Source organism: Tachypleus tridentatus, chromosome 9 (assembly GCF_004210375.1).
Source record: "Tachypleus tridentatus isolate NWPU-2018 chromosome 9, ASM421037v1, whole genome shotgun sequence".
Classification (NCBI taxonomy): Eukaryota; Metazoa; Arthropoda; class Merostomata; order Xiphosura; family Limulidae; genus Tachypleus; species Tachypleus tridentatus.
Genome location: NC_134833.1, coordinates 78,559,087 through 78,577,842, shown reverse-complemented (window position 1 = coordinate 78,577,842; position 18,756 = coordinate 78,559,087). Strand labels below are relative to the sequence as shown.

At 29.4% G+C, this 18,756-nt stretch overlaps 3 protein-coding genes across 8 annotated transcripts in view; 2 read left to right on the top strand and 1 right to left on the bottom strand.

Annotated features, from left to right (window-relative positions):
• LOC143225561 (E3 ubiquitin-protein ligase RNF13-like) overlaps positions 1–7,132 on the top strand; it is a 64,058-nt gene extending 56,926 nt beyond the window's left edge. For all 5 annotated transcript variants that reach the window (XR_013013924.1, XM_076455248.1, XM_076455245.1 and 2 more), the window contains one exon: positions 5,196–7,132. Coding sequence is in view for 4 of the 5 variants with exons in the window: in XM_076455248.1 (XP_076311363.1) it covers positions 5,196–5,686 (491 nt within the window). In the remaining variant the exon portion in view is untranslated. The remainder of the gene's footprint in view (positions 1–5,195) is intronic.
• A 2,469-nt stretch (positions 7,133–9,601) lies between these two features.
• The window catches only part of LOC143225560 (uncharacterized), a 29,977-nt gene continuing 20,822 nt past the window's right edge, over positions 9,602–18,756 (top strand). Inside the window, exon 1 of the mRNA XM_076455244.1 lies at positions 9,602–10,228. Within this exon, the coding sequence (XP_076311359.1) occupies positions 10,103–10,228 (126 nt within the window). The 5' untranslated portion in view covers positions 9,602–10,102. The remainder of the gene's footprint in view (positions 10,229–18,756) is intronic.
• LOC143225559 (uncharacterized) overlaps positions 11,192–18,756 on the bottom strand; it is a 48,542-nt gene continuing 40,977 nt past the window's right edge. Inside the window, exon 4 of one of the 2 annotated variants that reach the window (XM_076455242.1) lies at positions 11,192–14,098. In XM_076455242.1, coding sequence (XP_076311357.1) covers positions 13,953–14,098 — 146 coding nt within the window. In that variant the 3' untranslated portion in view covers positions 11,192–13,952. The remainder of the gene's footprint in view (positions 14,099–18,756) is intronic. The other variant, XM_076455238.1, reaches the window with a different exon arrangement.

Sequence of the window (18,756 nt, the reverse complement as noted above, 5' to 3'; positions counted from 1 at the left end):
CTACTATCAAAAGAATAAAGGGAGGAAAATCAAAGCCTTACCCATTGGGAACCAATGGATTCTGATTCACTATCTAAATCACCTTTAGAGCTTGAAACAATTGAATTTGATGATGATGAAATATCTGAAAAGTTTTCTTTTTTCATTGAATTGATTATCACATGCTAATACTTCGATTTTATCTCTTGATGAAAAATGTTTTCATTCCCTTACCTTTAGTATGAATTTTTGCTTCATAATTTATACTGAGAAAATGACTTGGACAGAACACTTTGAATGGGTACGGTCACTATGGTGTGAGGGGGTTGCCAACTAATGTTTTTAGCCTGTATCATCAACTCATGATATCTGTACTAAGTGCAAAGCATGAAATCATAAATTGTTGATGGCTACAATTTTCTGGGAAAACTTTAATTGATGATGGCCAACCATTTAAGAGTTATCTCGCATTTTCCATCAAATCTTTCTAAAGATATACCATTGGCATCTAGGGAACTTTCTTTGTGAACTTTTTACAATGAACTTAGTCAATAATTGTAAGTTTAACTGAACTAGCTTATATTAAACCCAGATAGCAATTCAGTTTTATCTGTTTAAACCTCTCACTACTGGCACCCTTTTATGTATATTTTACATTCAAAGTTTAATTAAGCTACATTCTTATTTTTGTATATGATTAGCTTGGCATAAAAATGTAGTTAATAACCCAGTTGTTAATATTATGTAAGTTTTAATTTATTAATTTTATAAAGCAAAATTAAAAAAATCCCAATTCTGAATTTCACCTAGTATGAAAATTGTGACATTTGTTTTCAAGGTATCCACTCTTAATTTATTTATCACCTCTCTTAGAAGTCTGAAATTTAATGTAAATTGCTCATTATAATGTTTTATTTCTTAGGTAAAGCTTAAATTTTATAGCCTTCAATCTTATTTTGTTACAAGGCTGTAAAATTGAAAAACCAGACCTTCTTGCCAAGCCCATCTGTCACACCTTCTCTTTCAGAAATTGCCAATAGTTCTGTTTTACATCAAATACTATATTATTTATAACTACTACAAAGCTGAGGTTTTAATCTATTAAATGATGTATTATATTATGTTGTTTGCTGACAGAGAATTATCTATTTTGCTTCCAGCTTTAACTTTATTCCCATGAGAAACACAGTGATGAACATAGCTGATTTTTTAGCAACTACTGTTGCATAGCTAGAAAGCCAGGAAAGTTGTGATAGTCATAGGACATTGTCTGTTTTTGCATTATGTTATTCTGTGTTCTTTGAAGTGTGGTTTAAATAGTTTTAAAAACAAAAAGTATGGTTAAGTTTCTTCAACAGTTGATAGCAAAGAAAAGTAAGTGCTGTATTTCTTGTTTTTCATGCATGTTTGTTATTTAGAATTATAAAAGTAACTAAAGTGTCAAAAGTAGAAATGTTTGGGTTATAGTAGAATAATAATAAGCATTTTACATTTGGTACATTTACAAACAACTTGTAAGTAATCCATGCATTACATAATTTGGTTTGGTAATGTGAGCTACCTGTTCAAATGACTTGCAACTTGTGTGATGATAATATAAGTTAAATACAGTTCAAAGGGTAATAAAACAAAAGTATAAACAGTTGTATATTGTTATGAGTTTAAATCCATATAAGATAAAAAACATAGCTTCATATTACAACTTGAAAAGTCATTCCAGAAGTAAATTAGGTGCATTTAGATTTTGGTTTTTGATGGTTATAAGGTTAGTGAAATTGGCCAATCTTGTGTAGAATTAGGTTAGAGAAAATAACATAATATATGAAGTTTTACTGAAAAAAATCGTTTGAACTTTTGTTTGGATGCTTTAGAGATTATACAAATGAAATTTGAGGTTTTTTTGCTGAAGAAAAATATTTTTAATGTGACAATCACTTGGAACTTAGAGCAATTAACCCTTTGACTCCATATATATATATAAAAACAGGGAGTGACATTTCTAGTGAATATACTTCACTTCCAATTCAAATTTTTATTTACAAGTGACTCTTAATGATTACTGAAATTTTGTGAAGATACACAAAACATTTTGGAAGTGATACTATGGAAACTGAAGGTCAATTTTGGGTCTAATTGACCAAACACATAGTAATAGGGAAAACAAGATATTTGTTAGATTCAGTTATTGATTGTTTTAAATTTTGTAAATTAATCATTTTATTATTATTATTATTAGTAGTAGTAGTAGTAGTAGTAATAAACCAAACATTATTTATAACCTGTCAGACTCAGCTTGTAATAAAAGGTCAACAATTTAACTTAAATATACACTTTATTGCATGTGAGCTACAGATAGTTTATTAAAATTAGCTTGCAGCCCTAGGTTTAACCATCTGATGTAAGTGATAATCCACTAAATATGAATTTCAATTGCATAGCTAGCCATCTGACTTGAATAAGTATTATCAAATACAATGTCATAACAAAAAAGGCTTTTTCAATCCACTTTGTAATCTTGGGATTAACATTTTAACCTGATATGTAATACTATTGCACCCATGATACTGGTGGCCCATTTGATCAAGCCATATTAATTATTTAGCATGACTTTCTAAACAGTCTTTAGTGACACTGAATTTTTTTACAAATGCAGGTAACCATAGAACTTATCACTTGAGGTAATAAGTGACTGTGTATAGGCTACAAACAGTCAATTTGACAAAGCTAGTAGTTTAATTAAAAATATGTACAGAGTATATAATAGCTTAAAATTTGTCATGGAAAAAAGTAAACTGTCAATGCATATTTCTACGTGCATCTTACTTTCTCCACTTAGAATTTCAAATCAATCATGAGTGTGTAAATATAGCCTCTGAGACCTATTATATATGTACTAAATGTCATTGCTCAAGATTTGTCAATTTTAGTGGACTCTTTGAAATGCATAATGAGTAAATCGAGGGAATGTGAGGTGAAAAAACATCTGCAGTTTAGCACAGTATTGGTTATAAATATTAGCCCTACAGGAAACTTTGTTTAATATACAATACTGGGAAGATCTTATTTCCCAAAACATGAAATTAAACATTGTGAAATAAAGTTTATTCAATCCATTGTTATTTTAAGTTGTTTCTAGTGACTTTTATTATAACACTAGCAATGGATTCATGAAGGGGAAACTAAAACTTAATAATAAAGAGAAAGACAGTTGACAAAACATAAAATGTTTTATTTACAGGGTTTGAGCATTTGAGAATAACTTATTCCAACTTTAGAAAAATCTGAAAATCATGTTACAAAGATTGTTATTAATAACATAATCATTAGTTTTCTTATTTATTAAGAAAAGCAGAAAATGAGTGGATAAAACAATAAGTATGGACAAAAAATATGGCCTCCCTTGAAAATGTTATTAATATGCTGTACCTTTTATTAGCTGACAGAAAAATATATAAAACTATATTTTTATAATGTACGCTGAAATCTGTTGAAGTGCTATTTCAAATCCTAATTTTAACATTGGATAAATATGATTTTAGTTACATATTCTTGTAAAACGTATTATGCACCTGATGTAGTTTTTTAGATCTTATTCCAGTTAGTCTACATAATTATCAAACATATTTTTCTATGGTTGTAAAGCCATTGAAAGATACCTTAGAAATAAGAGAACTGATGTAATGGAATGGCTAGGTCAGTTATCTAATATCAATTTGATTGAAACTTTATGAGCTACGTTAAAGTGATTAAGGAAAGATCTTAAGTCAAACACAGAAGATCAACTTTTTGAAGTACTCGAAGGATGGGAGTCAATCACTCAGGAATATCTGCATAAGCTCATGAAAGCATGCTATGTCATTGTGAAGCAGTACTAAAATCTAAGGGAATGCACACTAAATATTATCTTGTGAAATTGGTTTATGTTATTTTGAGTTTCCTTATTATGTTTGATTATTGCAAGAAACTTGTTTGATTATTTCGTATACTAATTGAAATAATATCTAAGAAACTACAGCTTATGTACAACACTTCAAGATTTTAGTTACATATTCCCATAAAAAAATTTGGGTATTTATGAAAGCCAGTGATAAAATTAGGATTTGAGATTATATGTGAACAGATCTCATCAAGTATGTTCTAAAAACATACATTTTTACATATTTTTCTGTTATCTAATAAAAGATATAACAAATTAACATTTTCAAAGGGGGCTATTTTTTTTGTCCATACCCTGTTTATTACACAACAATTGAGTGAAGTGTGAATAGTTAGAACAGTTTTAGATATAAAGAGCTTTATAAATCTTTAAGTGCCAGGTGGTCTTTAGCTGTGAGTAAACTTTTTCTTTAAAGTAGAGGGCAAGGTCTGAAGATCCTGTGGTGATGATAGAGAAATTGTTAAATGAAATACTGTGACATGTAGTTTCAGAATTTGAGAAAATGGATGAGTGACTGGGTTTAAGTCATGGATTGCTTGTTCTCTTGGATACCCTTTAAATTTTTACGGACTCTAGTTTTGAAGTGGTGTTTTGTTTTGCAGTGTACTCATATCATAGCTAAAGACTACCTGATCCTAGATGAGTTATAAAGCTCTTTGGACATAAAATTTTCACATGTAATACAGCTACTGTGTAGTGTATGTGTGTGTGTGTCTATATATATGTATGTATGTATGTATATACACACAATTATTTTCTCCATCCATTTAATACTTTTCTTAATAACTAAGTATTAATAACTAATAAACTAATGATTATGTTATTATAATTTTAGTAATAATCATCTTTGTAACATGATTTTCAGATTATGCTGAAGATTGAATAAGTTATTCCAAACTGTTTGAACTTTGTAAATAAAATGTTTTGTCTTCATTATTAGACTTTTAATGTTTTGGAAATGTCATCAGATCAAGTCAATAGAACAAATAGAAACTTCTTATTTGTCTATTCTTTGAATCTTCAACTTTTTAAAGTTTTGTATTGAGGTTATTTGATACATTACAAATTTATTTAATCTTTTGCATATCAACAGAGTAAGTTGTAATTATTATTAAATATTTATCATTCTCTGCTTTCACATAATTTTTGGTTTGATTTAGTCTTCCTATGATGTAGAAAATTTTAAACTTAATGTATTATTTCAGTTTAACTATTAAATTTTTTTTATTATGGTTTTAATGCATTTTCTAGATTAAGAATGCTTGTTCTAATTTTTTAGTGTACCACACAAAGTGCATTGATCCCTGGCTAACCAATAGCCGTCGAACCTGCCCAGTGTGTAAGCGTAAAGTTATCTTGGAAGGTCATCAATCGGAAACTGATAGTGACTCAGATCAAGAGTCAACAGGAGAGACCACTCCTTTGTTGCACACTCCAAACAGACGAAGTAACACCATAAGTGGGGGAGGCACCTTCTTTGATACCATGACACCTTCTGTACGCACCTGGCCAAGACCAACTCATAATGAAGAAACTACACAGACCACACCTGTTCCTCCAGAAGTGACTCAAGATAATCCAGGTACGTTTCAGACTACCCACGCAGAGCTACATCATTTCACAGATGGAGAGGTTCCAGATGTTCTAGTAGAACCAGCCTCTCTTCATTCTGTTAATGGAGATGAACTAGAGCATCCGGCTATTACAGATCATGTTGTACTCCAAAATACAAGAGTAGAATCAACTCAACAGCTTGAACAGGTCGTGTGAATGCATTATTTTGGTTGAGAGGACCTGGTAATTATGTTTAACCTAAATATTGAAATGTATTTGGCTTATTTGCTATTTCTTATGTGGATTGTTAAAAGGATAATATTATAATTAGTTCAACTGTACTTGAGGGACTTTAAAAAGAGTGTAAGCCTTGTGGTATTTGGTGAAGAATTGACTGTATGGGATTACAGTACTACACTGCAGATATCTAAATGCTTTATGGTTCTTATAAATGCATACATCTTATCGTTTTCTTTAGAGTAATGCTAGGAAATATAACAAACACCAATTTTCTGTATGTTAATAAATATGAGTCAAACAAATGTTTATAATTGTGGTTTTATACATATAAACCAAATATATAATGTTTAAGAAAATACAGTTACCTTACTGAAAAACATGAAAAAATGTGAAGTTCACATGTTGTATATTTATGGAATTATACCAGCTTTTTTTATTGTTTTTTTTATCATCCTGAATAAATTCACTAGAAAGATTGTTCAAACAAAGTATTGTTTTTACAACTAGTTTTTTTTTATTGTATCCTTGTATATAAATGAATGTAAACTATATATATTGTAAGTGAAAGTGCTTGTGAATAAATTTAATAAAATCAAAAGGATTACATTGTTAAAATTTCACAATAATTTTTGAAAAAGGGTACCAGACTTATGAGATAATCTTACGTGTTTCAGTGTCTGAAGTACCTCATTATCAGCATAAGATTTGAATTAATATTAAGAGAGAAGCTCCACACAGATGTGGAAACAACTTTGGATTAATTATCATCCTGTAAATTATTGTGAACTTATAATGTTGTAATGGTTTTAGTTTATTTAAATATAAACTATCTGAAAAACATGACTATTTTTTTCTTAACTCGTTCGAGTGAATGTTGAATATATGGACTTTGTATTACCTGAAGTTAGCTGTGACTTACTAAGTAGAAGGAGGCACAGAATTTTATCTTTGTGAAAAAAAAGTTATTTCTAGCACTACTGTTAAATTTTATTTGTACATGTACAAAAAATATTTGTATAAAATTTATTATCAGTTTTGTGTTTGTGATACAAGAAATCACAGAATGGCTTCATTATTGGATGTGTGTCTTAAAGGACATTACATGGATTTTACAAAAATACTTCCCCAGTTTGCACTAATAGCAGGGGAAAGGAGAAAAAAAATTTATATTTGAATTTTGTATGAGAAATATTTCTTTTTCAAGTTTATGCAATAGTACGTCTTATAATTAAATTTTTATAAAGCTGATTACAGTTTAGACATTGTGATTACAACTTCCACCCTAGTAACTTGTTTCTTAGTTTATATTGCTGAAATTTTACTCTGCATGTCTGTTACCTCTAATTTGCTAAAGCAGAATTGCTAATGCAACCTTTAAATTAACTTGTACATCTTTCAAAATAAAGCATTATTGTATTTTTAGTTATTGGTGTATTAATAATTTTTTTAATTTAAAACAACACATAACAGTGAAACAAAATTTGTTTTAACATTATCTTAGAGTGGTTTCCAGCCATGATAGATTGCATCAAAACTATAATTTAATTAGATTTTGAATAACATGAGAGAAAACTTTTAAACAATATTTTGTAACATTTAATATTTAAGCCACACTTATGTTTATAATGTAACTTCAAGAAGATATTTCTATATTTGAACTTAAACAATTGCACGTAATAATAGATACTTTCAAGATTATTCCTTACGTTAACCACACGTTTCACTTGTCTAAATAATTATGAAAGTTCCTGAAATTTGATACGTTTATCATATTTCCATCCAAAATCATTACTAAAGGTTAATACTATTGAATATTGACTAGTGTGCCTGTGTTCATTCTGTTAAAACCAGATTGAATTGGGATATTATGTTTCAAATGTCTTCTGAGATTTTTTTTATCAAAAGCATATGCAAAATGTAGTTTACAGAAAAGAAAAATGCTGCTTTATGAAATTCTGAAACAACTTGAAAGACACAACCTATTTCTACTGTGACTTGTCAGGAAAGTAAATGAGAGTTAGTCTGTATCCTGTCACAAAATGGGAACAGTTGGCATAAATTCAACTCTTAGCTAATGCCAAGGTTAAAACGAAGGGGTGATGACTAAAACAGAGGGTTTTTTTTTATTATTGTACTTCAGTTGGTTCTGACCACCATCTCATGAAGGTCAGCAATCAGATTTTTACTCAATCTTTAACCATTTAACATGAACTTCATTCTTGCAAATAGGGACAAATTGGATAGGAATAGAGAAGCAAAATCTCTACTTTCTTCTAGCATTGTCATTCGCCAAACAAAAGTAGTTGTCACTAATTTTGATTGAGGTATTGACAGAAGTTATCAGCCATTTTTAATTTTGATTGTACAACAGAAAAACAAACTACAGTTCTGCAGATGAACTGGTACTAAGAAGATTGAATCCAAGAACAGTGGACCACACATATGTATATGAAGAAAAAAGTTTTTCTCTGAACGTGTAAGTGATATTCTGTTTTGGGTTCGGTTGTACACTCATTACAACATAATTTATTTGGATTAGGAATCGAGCTGTTGCCAATGGAATGCACAAGCCCACCAGTGCGAGGAAGTTCACATGGGGAATAAAGAACTTGTGGAGAGACAACTAATTACAAATTAATTAACTTCTTTATTTATACATTATTTATATCGCAATTTTCAAGGTTGTTTTGTGATGACACAACTTGCTAAATCACTGAGTTCTTCATTTTGAAAGTCCAGATGTCTGTTAACAAGTCCTTCTATTACATACAATAATATATATAAAATTAGTTAAGTCACGAATTAAGTTAGCACAATAAATTCTCTTGGTAATAATCTATTTAACTGTATTAACAATTATTCTGAGATATCTTTGAATAAATCCACTAAGCATTTTGAAACCTACTATTTCTTTAGTGCAGGTACTGGCATTCACATTTCTCCCCTTGTACATTATAGAACCTTAAGTAAAACGCTTTTAGAACAGAAATAGCATACGTACAAGAAGCTTGTGGTCGAATTTCTTGTAGATTCTGGATTATTACTGACACCTTTATCCAGAGTCAGATAATAGCAAAAAAAAAAAAAAAAAAGTTGGAGAAATACCGTTTTCAGTCAGAAACACGGAATAACATATACAATATTTGGCATTTTTCTGACAGCTCAAGAAGTTTAGCAGACCTGTTTTTAAAAAAAGTAGTTATTTTAACTCCGTCAGGCACAAATGGGGTTTTCCAGCACCAAGTGACCCGGCATGGACAGGTGGTTAAGGTACTCGACTCGAAATCTGGGGGTCGAGGGTTCGAATCCTCTTCGCACCAAACATGGTCACCCTTTCAGTTGTGGAGGCGTTATAATGTGACGATCAACCCCGCTATTCGTTAGTAAAAGAGTAGCCCAAGAATTGGCGGTGGATGGTGATAACTAGCTGCCTTTCCTCTAGTCTTACACTGCTAAATTAGGAACGGCTAACACTGGATAGCCATCGTGTAGTTTTGCGCGAAATTGAAACTAAATCAGTCAATCAAAATATATAGCGGATCAACATTATTTACTCTCAGCAGAAATTAATTTCACTTGAAGACATCACGTTTCTATCGCTGATACCGTTTAATGTTTCAAAATTCGACTTTTTCTGTAGTGGTGCCTGAATTACGAAAGTTTTAGTGTTCTTTTAAAATTTTATTTGAACATGATAATGCATTCAATAAGTTTATGATAATATTTCACATTAGTTTCCGAGAAGTGAGAGCAGGCAATGTAAACTGGAATAATCCAATAATCATAAATTATTATTAATAACTTGTACATGCGCGTGAAAATCTAGTTCTGATAATAACAAATTTTATATGTAAATATATATATATATATTAATTAACATTTGCAGCACTCAGTACGATATTATCTTCAGAATCAAATGTATCACTTTATGAATGAAAAATGTGTAAATTTAAGAAAAATGTTTATGCCATAATTTGCAGTAATTTTTGTAGGAATTTTGAAATATCTGCGTGCATTTAGTCGATACCCTGGTTTTGTGTATAAATATTTGTCGTATATATGTCATATCTTAAATATACATACATATATATATGCAAATGGCATAATATGAGCAAGTATTTGAATTTTCTAAACGCCAAAAATGTATTATTATTGTAAAATTATTAATATTATAAAATTGAAATAAAGATGAAACGGGAAAATGTTATCCAATTTATCTTGACCTTACAATTAAAACTGCAATGGTTTTCTGTCAGCGTATGGATACAACAATCATTTCACGAAGCCGGTGCGTTTGCTCTGCACTTCTTCCGTAGGAGGAACGATCACCATTATTTTCGCAGAAGTAGGAAGATAATTTGTTTGTAGGACTGTGTTAAAAATATATACATAATGACTTCCTGGCAAACGTATGTAGATAATCAAATTTGTGCTCAGGTCCAGTGTAAGCTAGCTGTAATTGCTGGCATTCAAAATGGAGGAATATGGGCTAAGTATGAAATGGACCCAACTTGTACGGTAAGTTGTTCTTGTGCGAAATACATTGTTACTGGTAGTGTTATTAACATTATGTTATATTATTTATAACTATATACTTTAACAATATTAATATAGTGTCATTGTTAGTGCTGTGTAATATATATTGTTATACGTATTTAATTTTTTTTCCTGTTTTAGTTTGTAAGTTGTAACTTTATCATATACTATCAATTTGTGATGACGAGAAACGCACTTGAAGTAAGAAAGAATGTAACTCAGGACAGCTGGTATGGGTACCTTTACTAATGAAAATTGAGAATAACGTTTCGACCTTAGGTTATCAAAGGTTAACTCTGTAAAAATGTTGATATCTATAAGAGCCTTCCTGAGATACATTATCATTATCAAGTTTTGTGGTCATGTTATAAATTATACTGCGTAGCAGTTATTTTTAAATAAGAAAATATAGGAAACGTAGATTGAAGAACTTCTAGAAGTTTATAATTTTGTATTGTTATTGAAAAGGGCCTCTTTAGTTTTGCTCTTGCTCTTAGTATTGTAAATATTATTACTGGTCTTACTCTAATTAAGATTCTTAGTGAATTCTGTAGATTCTAGAAGTAGAATGTCAAAGTAGAACTAATGTATGGTACTTGTACTAAGACAGAGAGAGTGTCTTGAAACTTAGTGAAAATCTAAAATAGTGAATTTTCAGTCTAGGAATTTGCAAATCACTTATTAATATAAATAACTAGCTGAATTCCTGTTGTAATTTATATGGTAGTAAATGCTGATTTTTTTTCTTCTGATAATTAAATCTAATTATAAGTAAATGTTTTTGAATATGTGTTCTAAACATTAATTACTGTGTTTATATATGTGTGTGGAACATATTAAAACATTTTTTCTGAGTGCTTGGTTATCTTTAAGTTGACCTGAGTATAATTTTAACTTATGTACATCGTTGTTTTCAAATGTTCTTGAAAAAAATTTAACTTTTGTCAAATGGCTAACCTGCAGTTTATTAAATTTTATGGCAGAGGCAATGTATTTTATTTTGAAGGGCAAATTCATTGAGGGTATACTTTTATAACTTTTATTAAAATTGCTTGTAAATTTTTGACTAAATTCTTTAAAAATCACTTAGGAAAGGTGAAAAAAACATTAATGTATTGTAGTACCATCTTTTGTGTTTAAAGCATATATGAATTGTTTTTGATACACATTAACTAGTATTTATAATTTAATGTAATATTATCCCTTACTTAACTTAGTTATATTCATATTTTTACAAAAATTCAAAAAGATTGTTGTAAGTATACCCATACATATATAACAAACAAATATAATGATAAAATTTAATATATAATCTTTACTGGGATTTTAACTTGACTTTTGCTTGAGACAAACTGCTAAGCCTAGTTCAATGTTATCAATAAAAGGAACATTCCAAATAGTAAATTTTATTGTATAAATACTATTGCTGTCTTGCATTATACTGTATGAATAAAGAACTGTTGGTGTGAAGGAGAATAATTTTGTCTATGATTGTTAATACAGCCCTTAAACTCACTGCTATAAAGGAAAAATAAAATAGTTCCTGTTTTTAATTTTAAAGAAAAGTTTAGTGTCAAAGCAAAAAACTTCATGATTCTTGTCACCATAACTTGTACTAAGTAAGCTATAGGTATGCATATGATGAGGTCTTTATACAGTGAACCAAATAAATACATTACAGGTAAAATCACAGCACTCAAATATAATGTTTTTCAATAATACTTTTTGTTTTTTTAATTTGATAGATGCTGTCATGAAATTTTGATATTAAACTTGGATTTGTGAAAAACTGGTACAAATTTAGGACATTTTTTTTCTATATGCCATTTTAGAATTGAATATATGTTAACAACAGATCTACATCAACTGGCTGTAGTATTAAAATGTGGTGCAGTTAATAATTTTATACTTCTCCTCTTGCTGTATGAATGAGAGAGATTTTAATTGTGTTAGACCAGCAGTTTCCAACAAGGTAGGACATGCCTTCAGTGCCTTGAATGAATACATGTTTATTTAAGGTAGTTTTTGCTGCTAAAGCTATTGAAGTTTCAGTACAAAAACTTGTCTAGTTTTTCAACATGTTTGGGATGTTTATGTGTATGCCAAGATTTGATTTAACACACACCAAAGCTTTGGTTCTTGCAAGTGTAAATGTGTACAAGCAAAAGCCAAGTATGCAATTCAGTATTTGTTATTTAAACTTTTTCATGCAATTATAACCAACTGCTTCACTTTTTAACTTTTTCTGTCTTTCAATATTCATCTTACAGCTTGAACATTTCAACATACTAATCAGTAGTTATACTTGTATGATTAAAATACATTTTTTATTTATAATAAAACTGATACCATTATACAGCCCTTGACCTTGATTTTTGAAGATAGTATCTAATGGTTTTTAGTTATTTTTACATTGGTATATTTACTATTGTTACTAGCAGCAGTGTTATTTTTCAAAATTAAATATTTCATGTATTTAACAAAAGTCTAAATAATTTCAGTTTTGAAATAAGCACCCGACTGATAGTCTACAATACTTTACTGCTGAAGGTCAATGAACACTACAAAAGGTTTTATTGCTGAAAATTATGGCTTAAATGCTAAAAGCTTGTAAAGCATTAGAAAGTAGTAAGTCTAAAATTTGTGTTATTCTATGGTCACACTAAGAGAAATGTGGAACAAAAATTTGCAGTTTGTGATTTCTGTTTCATTTTTCCTTCTTATGAGTGACCTCTTGGGTGTACAGTTTCAAATCATGCTGCTGACAAAACTGCATTATAGAGTCTAGGTAGTGTGATTCTAGGCAAACAATCAAATGAGCCAAAGCTGCAATCACCCTATCATTATTGCCTGATATTTAACATAAGAATGTATTACAACTCAAATGGGAATCATAAAGCTTGCATAGCAAATAAATCCCTGTTCTTAACAATTATAGTAGCCTTCCATACTTTGCATTTTGCACTATGAGTGAATGAATTACCTGCATTACAGGTGTATTGATACTCAATAGAAAAAAAACTAAATCATTTTCTTTCTTAAATATACTACTGTAGCAATTCTTTAGTACCTTGTAAGTTTTACAAACATTAGCAGTTTGCTAATTTGTTAATATCAATTGATATCCCTGTTATAGTGTTAGAATACTTTGCCTTTTTTTTTCTTCTAGTAACAGAGTATCTAGTTTAATTGTTGTAGTAAGATTTTGTTATATTGTTGAAGTCATTTTACTCAAAGCTTTTATGTTTTGTTTGTTATATTTCATATTGTTCGTACCAGAGGGTTAGTTTTCTTCCATTTGTTATAAATATGGCAAAAATATTTAATGATAGGCTAGTGCTTTCTAAAATATCTATTGTTGCTTCTAACACTTCAGAATCTTCTAAAATTTAGAGAGTAGGCAGGACTTTTGCAATGTACATTTTAGTAATGTAAGTTATATGCATTTTGAAATATATATTAACCCTTAAACAGCAGGAATGTTGTAGGTAGCAGCTCATCTCAGACATAAAAAAAAAATGGGAAGAAAATTTCGTAGAGATATTTATGTACTTTACTAAGCAAAGTAACAGGATATTTGTCTTTCCATTGAAGTGCTAAAATATACCTTTGTTTCTTGGTCTCAACATCTCCCTTCTTCAGAGGTGCAGATTTAGGCATGTTCTTTTGATTAGTTCTTACCTTTCCATGAAAAAACAGTCTTATTTTAAAAGAGAAAGTTGCATAATGTTGGACTTGTATAATAATTATCAGTATATAATGCATGACCTTTTCCAAAGTAGTCTTTTATCAGTTGCTTGAGAACTGATCCTGAAAATCCTAATCGGAGACCTTTGAGGACATCTACATCACCTGCAGAATAGATAATCATATATATTACAATTCCTGTCTCACAATCACATAATACAGATATCTTTATTCTGAATCTATGGCATTTGCTTGGAATGTATTGCTTGAAAACAATTCAACTCTGGAAAAGAATCAAAGATTAATTGATAACTACTTTTTGAAATGGAGAAAAAGATTCCTTACCTTTATTCTTCACCATTGTAAACACTTATCAAACTTTTCCTTAATCGATTGTTGACATTTGGTTCTTTGTTATTTGAAAAGTGCAAATATCTAAGAATCACCCTGAATCAATTTCGAGTGATGTATTGTGGAAAAATTGGAGTTCCTGTGAAAGGATCATTCTTTCAATAATCAGCCAACACATGCTTTTCCCATGTGACACAGCATCACCAGAGCAAAGAAAGTGTACACTTCCTCATTTTTTACTTTGTGAAGTAGAGGGAATGTTACTTTCACTTTCTTCTAAATTAAAGGATTTACAAAAGTTGTAATATCTTTTTTTTTTCATGCACAGTATGACTAGTTATAATTTGATCAAATATAGCATTAAAACAATTTGTATACTTTAGATTTGTCCATGAGCCTAAATTTATTTGTGAGTCCAGCATTTCTACTATCAGAAGAATAAAGGGAGCAAAATCATGATACCTTACCCATTGGGAACCAGTAGATTTTGATTCACTAACTAAATCACCTTTTTCGTCTCCTGCTAGTGCAGTTGTAAGTCTACGGATTTACAATGCTAAAATCAGGTTTGATTTCCCATAGTGGACTCAAAAGATAGCTATATGTGGCTTTGTTATATGAAAAAACACGCATACACATATAAATCACCTTCAGGGCTTAAAACATTTGAATTTGATAATGATGAAAAACATGAAAAGTTTTCTTTTTCATTGGAATGATTATCACAAGCTAACACTTCAATTTTATCTCTTGATGGAAAATGTTTTTTCTTCATTCTCTTAGTTGACACACCTTTTCTGCTCCATGACTTACGCTGAGAAAATGACTCGGATGTAATGCTTTGAGTGGGTACTGAAACTTCAATAGCTTTAGCAGCAAAAACTACCTTAAATAAACATGTATTCATTCAAGGCACTGAAGGCATGTCCTACCTTGTTGGAAACTGCTGGTCTAACACAATTAAAATCTCTCTCATTCATACAGCAAGAGGAGAAGTATAAAATTATTAACTGCACCACATTTTAATACTACAGCCAGTTGATGTAGATCTGTTGTTAACATATATTCAATTCTAAAATGGCATATAGAAAAAAAATGTCCTAAATTTGTACCAGTTTTTCACAAATCCAAGTTTAATATCAAAATTTCATGACAGCATCTATCAAATTAAAAAAACAAAAAGTATTATTGAAAAACATTATATTTGAGTGCTGTGATTTTACCTGTAATGTATTTATTTGGTACGATGCGATGGGGTTGCCAACTAATGTTTTTAGCCTGTATTGTCAACTAATGATAGTTGTACTAGAGCAAAGCATGAAATCATCAGTTGATGATGGCTTCTGTTTAAGGGTTAAGTTGAAAATATAGATATTGAAATAAATATATATTAATAAATCAGTTATACTTGTAGTTGTTTTAATACAACTATAAAATTCGGATAACTTTAATATTAGAAACAGGGCTCTGTTCAATGATTTGAGGAATTTATCAAACTTTCTACACTACTAATGCATGGAACAGTATCCTACAACACAGTTTAAGCTTTTTAAGCTTAAATACCAAATTTTGCTTTGAAGAAATGTTTTTAAGTGTTAAAAATGTATGAAGTGGTATTCATTGTGATACATTAGTCTTAAGTTCTACAAAGGTTTTGCTCAATAAATGTATATTTGAGTGTGTGCATGCATGTTTTTTCTTTTTGGGTTTAAGAATAGGCTTAACATTAAACTATTTTCAAATGAATCATTTTAAATTTATCATTTGCTAATATCTCTGAAGGTGAGAACAGGTATTAGCAGATTATTTGTATAATAATTATAAGCACTAGAATATTTAATGTATACTTAAATGTAAGATACCTATTTCACCATTTGCTTTCTCTTCTGGGATACCAACCTAGAAATAAATCTTTTTTATTTGATATAATTATTATAAATTTCACATTGTGTTTCTTTCAAATATCTCTCACTCTTGAATAGAACAGAATTGTTGAATTGTAAATTTCCAGCATTCTGTGCAACTGGATTTAGGGGTGACCTTAATGGGCTGATTTGTTTTTGTTTTTTTTTGTACTTTGCATTTTGCAGTGTTATTTAAAATAACTAAGCCTGACTGTAATGAGTAACAGTAATTTGGGTTTATTGATAAGAATTTCTGAATAAAAGTGGTGCACAAAAATGCCAACCATGCATCAGCTGTTTACACTTCCAATAAGGTCTTTAAACCTATACCCAAGGCTCTTCAGATTATCTGGCATATAATAGTGATTAAAGTACTATTTATATTGCTAAAGTTATTTTGCTGTAGTTGTCAGTTGCAAACTGGATTTTAAGCTCTTGGAGTATATTTATATTAAAAAAAATTGAATTAGGATAAGGATTTTTTTTTGTAACCTACAGATTTTTTTTTAATTAGTCAAGAACTTGTGACTGTGATACTAACACATTTATGTAATGTTATTTGCAAACTAAGATGGTCCATCACTTACACCAAGTTTTTTTTTTTATCAGTTTGTTGTAAGGTTTGTTTTTTAATTTAGATGTTTGTGTTGTTGTTTGGCCATGAGGAAGTTTTATATCATGTAAGACTGCTTGCCTTAATGAATATAAGTTGAAAGATTAAGCAGTGATTTTGCAGTCTGATAGGTGAGTTAGACTAGAGTAACTAATGATTGATTATTGAGTTTGTTAATTTATCTATTGCAGTTAGCTATTCAGCCATTTCATTTTTGTGAATATTTAGTTTCTAAGAAGTACTAGTTATAAGAAATATTGTATATATAGGAAAATTAGCAAGTGACTTTTTAGTGTTTTTTGTGAAGTGAAGCATAAGGCATATACTGCTGTGAACATTAGGTTATTATGTAGAGTTTGTAGAACACAGTTGAAGAAAAAATACTTTTATCATTAATTTGATTGGATTTTGCTTTTGTTTTTATTTTAGTAACAAATTCTCTTGTTCTGTTCTATAAGTAGCTACTATTATATATCAAAGATAAAATAAACCATCCATATTGATACAGAAATAAAGAATAATAAATTAGATAGCCTTCAGAAAATATAACTGTTTCAGAAGTAATGCCTAGCTTGAATTTTTAATATGTAGTGAATAAAAATGTTATAAAAATTCATAATGTTGATTCTAAGTTATTTATAATAATTTTAATTTCCTCACCTAAAGTAATAATTTCATTGAGTATTGTGAAAATAAAAATATGAATTGAGAAACAGATATTTGAAGATACTAAAAAAATGGGGAAAATTGTTAATGATAAGACTTTGAATATTCAAGATAAACATATTCCTTGTAGGGTGGCTGCAAGTAAAAATACAGATTGGTCTGTAAAGGCTATAATAGATAAAGTTAAAGAAAAGCATTGAAACCTCAAGAAATTTAAATTGATTGGTATGACAAAAGTTCAAAATCTTATAGATTTTCTGTATGACAAACTTTCCTGATAATTAGGACATTCAAAATAATCTATGAAAAAAATGTTGAGTGAAAATGTAAAAATTTACAAAAAAATGTCTCGGTACATTAAAGGTAAATGAAATGTAAGGATGGGGTAGGATCCTTGAGGAATGATAAGGAAGGCTTGAATCTAATGTAGTCAGACTATGTAATAGATTTACGTGGTCATTTCAGAGTTAAGTAATGATAATTAAATAATTATACTCTTGATGACGAGAAACCTACTTGAAATAAAAATGTATCTCAGAACAGCTGGTATGGGTATTAACATTTATTGATAAGGAGAGAACAACATTTTCACCTTCCTAGGTCATCTTTCTTAACCTCAAGTAATTATACTTTTCTAACACATTAGTATCAGGTCTTATATTTTTAATGTCATAATTATTCAGTTTCTTAAATTCTCTAAGGAATTGGATTAAAAAATATTTTGTTAAAGTGTAATACTGATGTTTAATGACAGCTATAGTTAATTACAATAATGCACTGCCAGCTGAGAAAAGGCATATCATAACAATTGTTGAATTAGTCTGTAATAAAACATTAGTATTATGTATACTGAATTTATTAATACTACATTCTATTAATGTCTCGTGTAAAGTATAACTTATTATAATTGCCTTTGGTGTATATTCCAGCTGACTTGATAAGCTTTGTATCAAGTGAAATACAATATTTGCCATGAATATGGCAGGAATAATGTGAAGGAAATAGCATTATACATTTCTTCTACTTGGAAAAAACCCTAAGGTTGAAAAAAGAATGTAGTATTAAAAAATAAAATAAGCATAATTGTGATTTCTTAAGACAATTAAATATAATCAATTATAATGATTCATTGCTGACTTATAGAAGTCATTCACAGCATTATAATGCTAAACAAATTAATACAGTTTACAAAGGATGAGAATGTAACAAAAGTATGTAACTCCAAGCCTTCAGAAATATATATTTTAGTGAAAGGAATGTCTGTTATTTAAAATAGCATTGTAAAATCT